Here is a 4,796-nt window from a genome sequence, read left to right as displayed (position 1 = left end):
ATAATATATTATAAGAAATAATGACTAATAATATAATAGCATAATTTTTTTAATTTTATTGATCAGAGTTAAGATTATAAATAATTTTATAATCACAATTATTGTTCTTTTCTTAATAAGTATGTTTAATTAATTGTATATTCTTTAATACTCCTGTAATAAATTAGCATTGTATGAATTTATAAACTGAATTGATTAGATTTAAAAATTAATTAAATATGTAATTAACTTTTTAATACAAAATTTTAACTCTTTTTACAATTACTAATATACTTATAAAGGTGACCCCCTGGCAATGCTTCACTATTGCTTGCTATATTTGAGGACATAAATAGATTAATTGAACATTATGGAAAGTTTGATATCAATTGTATTTATTTAAAATTAAACATTTGTGTATATATTATTATTATGATTTGACAACATAAATTGAACCATCATATGCAATGAAGTAATTTTTAACTTAGAAATTATGTTTTAATTAATAGTTATATAGATTTTTTTTTCTTTTTACCAAAAAAACTCAAGGCTCTACTGAAATCAAATAGAGATAAAGAAGAACCCTGGGTCCTGCATTGTTGTGAAATTAAAATAATTGAATAAATTATGGATAAAACCTAAATTCTCAAAAATATTGGTTGGTTCCTCATGGCGTATATGGGTTAAATTTAATTACTGTTTTATTCAATTTTAGTTTATCGTAACGCTCTTAAATATCAAATGTTTTGGATACCTATACCATACATACAAATACATGTTGGACTTACAACATTCAGACGACGCTTTTATATGTTTAGATGAAGTGATTAGAAATTATAGCGGTAACTACGGCAACATTCACAGACAGCATTGATATTAAAAACAGAAGCTGAGTAACATAATGACTAAGCCACATTATGTTTTTATAACTTTTGTGAATATAATATTGTTCAATGGATTCAACGATATGTTTTCTTATTCTACGGAAAGAGAAGACTCGATTGGTATATAATAACCAAGAAAAAACTTATACTTTCTAAGCTATGCACTAATGACAATTAATTTTGCTCATCATTTTTTTTCTACCAGTGCAATCAAAGATTTCAATGTCTTTAAACCTTCCAATGGTGGCAGTGAACATTTTGAAAAAAAAAAAAAAACCAGCATTAAATAGTTCCAGTAATTCAAAAGTTTATTTTGGACAAAGATTCGACCAATCCTTTTTATAGATATATATTAAAAAAATTATTGCTCAAAATTATATATTATTTATTTTTCTTCCGAATCTAATGAGAAATTATAAAAACTGACTAAGGTTCCACGCTAGTAAACCCATATATTTTCATTGTACTGCAAAGGGTGAATTCAATGGTTTGGGTATTTTTGGATTTTTTATTAATACTGTTAATTAGTTGAACAAATAATATTTTGTTCCTAGTAATGACTTGTTATGTTATGGCAGTGTTAAAATAAAAATTCTTGCAATTCTGATGTATTGCTCAAGATTACCACAACACTGAAATTTTGGAAACAAGTATTACTATCATGTCAGTTGACTATCCTTTCTAAACAGACAACCATTACTGGCATCCCAGTTGACTAGTCTAATTACTGTCGGCCAACTACCATCAGGTAAATGGGCCTAAACAGATCCTTTATTATTTAAGGTCATTTATAAATTTGCATAAATATCAATCACAATGTTTAACATAAATGACAATGATCAACAATTTTCTAGTTATGTATAAGTGAGTAAACATTCATTTTGCCATGTCAGAATGATAGTTGTGAATAAGGAAAATTTTTAAATATTTATCAAGATGGTGAATTATTATTAAAATATTAAGGTTAATAATGCACTCTAATAAAAAAAATATAATAAACTGAAAGAAATAGCCTGAGTTGTAATAAAACAAAAGAAATCAATGCTACTAGAAATGAAACATTTTTATTTTTTTAACTCATTTTATATTTTCAGTCAATTATAAAATTAATTTATTGAACAATAACAATTACATGCACTAAAGAATAATATATTTTAACAAGTATAAAAATAAAGGTATCTTCATAATTACATATTCATATATCTTATATACGTTCTTTTAATACTCTTTAAGCTCTTCACTGTATTTTTAGAATGTAATTTATGAACATAATACCTACGACAAAATTATTAAAAATAAATGTCATGGGTAAAATATGGACCAATTTTGTATAAATATCACAGCCAAATAAATAAAAACTTAATATTATGTAATAAACAATGACCAAAATTATAACAATATTTAAAAAATTATGATAAACATTCAATTTAACAACAAAATTATGCTTTTTCTTTATTCCGAACATGAATAAAATATTATTACTAACAGCAATTCCACATAATTGATCTTTGAAAAATTCAATTCCAATACAAAAACAAATAAATTAACTAAACATAAATAAAATTTTGAACTACACATATTTTAAACTATTTTGCATTCCAACAGTTTATTTTATGTATACAAATGCAAGGAAATCTTTTGTTGATTTCCTTTTAATTTAATAATCTATCAAATAATGACTATAGTTTCAAAAGAAAACAATTTTTATTTGATTTTGTGATTCTACTTGTATAAAATATAAAGCCTCAAATTTTTAGGGCGAGTTAGACTCTTTTTTTTTGGTTGATTACAAAGCATTATTATTGTGAATAATAAAATAAAAGTTGTATGCTTTAAGGACATCAGTATAAAAATAATGATACACAAACCAGATTTAGGATTTAAATTCCAATTTCAGTCAAAATTATGAAAAGTCTGAAAAAAACAACAAAGTTTTCACACTTTTCAAATTATATTACCACAACAACTTGAAAAATCTGAAAGCATTTTCTTTTAAAGCACAGAGAAAAAATAGAAAAATACAAGATAGGTTTGGCACCATTGGGTCAATACATGTAAATTCAAGTAATAGACATAACCTTTGATTAAAAGAGATATATTTAATAGTTTCGGCTATGAGTCCGCCATGTAAACTTTCTACTACTTTTTCTTCCTGAGATTCCCTCTTATCAATTAATTAATTATTTTACAACTAAACAAAATGCACTTTGAAATACAGGAACATATACCTAAATATCATGGGTCAAAAATTATATTCATAATCACTTACAATTTTTTTTCACTTAATTTAAAATATGTGATTTAGATACTGATTATGTTTTTTTGATTAGTAAATTTTCATAAAAAATATAAATAATGCATAAGCTAGCGGATCACAACTGGGGTTCCACAGAACACTGGCATTTCACAAGCCTCATCTAGAGGTTCGGCAAAATATGTTAGAAATGGTCCACATCAACTCAACACAGTTTTGAATCTTACCATCTCAGATTTCCTTCAATTTTGCTCAGATTTCATACAGGTATCTTCGCCTTGCTTAGAGTTTTGTGAAAAGATGCCATTTGACACTATTCACTATAATACAGGGGTTCCCCCATTTTCCTACTAGTACCAAAAGGGTTCTGCCATTTTCCTATTAATACCAAAGGGTTCTGCCATTTTCTTACCAGTACCAAAAGGGTTCTGCCATTTTCCTACTCATACCAAAAGGGTTCTGCCATTTTCCTACTAGTACCAAAAGGGTTCCCCCCTAAAAAAAAAGATTAAGAACCACTCACCTGGACTATGTTTGTTAGATTTAGAAGATCTATTTAAAAAATATATTAATTTGTAATGTAATGTATTTTTCTGAATGTTTATAATATATTCAATTTTTTAAATTTATAATGAAAACATTCTGTTTTTAAAACCTACTTAACTATCTTGATCCCTAATAATCAATTATTTGTTTTAATATTGGATGTTGAATATTATTTTTTATCTATCAATCCTCTGTTTTTAAAAAATTTTAAAAACAGCCATGTAACCCTATGGAAAATATAGTCCATCTGATCTGCCCCCAAATTCCCACTCGGCAGACTTGCTTATTTTGATTTAATGACATTTACTTATTGTGAGTAGATTGGTATTTCAAAACCTTTTCTTACATCGAGTGATTTCATAATGAGGCAGCAGCAAAATTTTTTTTAATGTTCAAGAAATTCTTATTTAATATATATTACAAAAATTCCAAATGCTTAGAAGAACGTAGAAGCTTAGAAATTGGTGTAATTTAAAGATCTTAAAAAAAAAATTTCGGATTAATCAAGATAATTCACTTTTCTTATTTCAAAATAATATTCCCAAACAATTCAGTCTAGCAAGCAACCACCTATGCTATATTACCAAATCTAACAACAATTTTCTACTTTAAAGAAGAATCTAGACACCAAAAGGATCATTATAGTTTGCTCATGGCAGCAAGTTTGTCGATGATCTTGTTCGCTTCATCATAATGTGGGCTTGTTTCGGATTTGACAGAATCCATATAAGCTGTTAATCTTGGTCTTCCTTCACGAGGATTATAGCCACACAGTTCTGAAATAAAAATGTTTACAAATATTAGCCAAAATGATTTATGCTATTTTAAAATATGCCATTTATTATAACAATTACAAAAACACAATTAGCTACATAAAAGCTCTTAAAATCTTGATAGTGAAATCAAAAAGTGTTCACTGTTGACAAGAACAAAACTGAGATATTATAAATTAAACAACTACGTATTGAATATTATGAAAAATATTAAAAAGGTTGATTAATATTAATAATGTGAAGAAAACATTATTTTAATGATATAAGAAAATGTACATATTTTGTATGTGAAAAGTCATAATTTATTTTATAAATTTAAGTTAAGAATTATTTACTGTTTAAAAATAATTATTTCAAAAT

At 25.8% G+C, this 4,796-nt stretch overlaps 1 protein-coding gene across 1 annotated transcript in view; it reads right to left on the bottom strand.

Moving 5' to 3' along the window:
• Positions 1–1,911: 1,911 nt before the first annotated feature.
• The window catches only part of LOC106689331 (glutathione S-transferase theta-3), an 8,576-nt gene continuing 5,691 nt past the window's right edge, over positions 1,912–4,796 (bottom strand). The window contains exon 5 of the mRNA XM_014434251.3: positions 1,912–4,439. Coding sequence (XP_014289737.1) covers positions 4,303–4,439 — 137 coding nt within the window. The 3' untranslated portion in view covers positions 1,912–4,302. The remainder of the gene's footprint in view (positions 4,440–4,796) is intronic.

This window comes from Halyomorpha halys, unplaced genomic scaffold (genome assembly GCF_000696795.3).
Source record: "Halyomorpha halys isolate HHAL.00 unplaced genomic scaffold, Hhal_1.1 Scaffold1330.1, whole genome shotgun sequence".
NCBI classification, from domain to species: Eukaryota; Metazoa; Arthropoda; class Insecta; order Hemiptera; family Pentatomidae; genus Halyomorpha; species Halyomorpha halys.
This window is presented reverse-complemented; position numbering and strand designations above follow the sequence as displayed.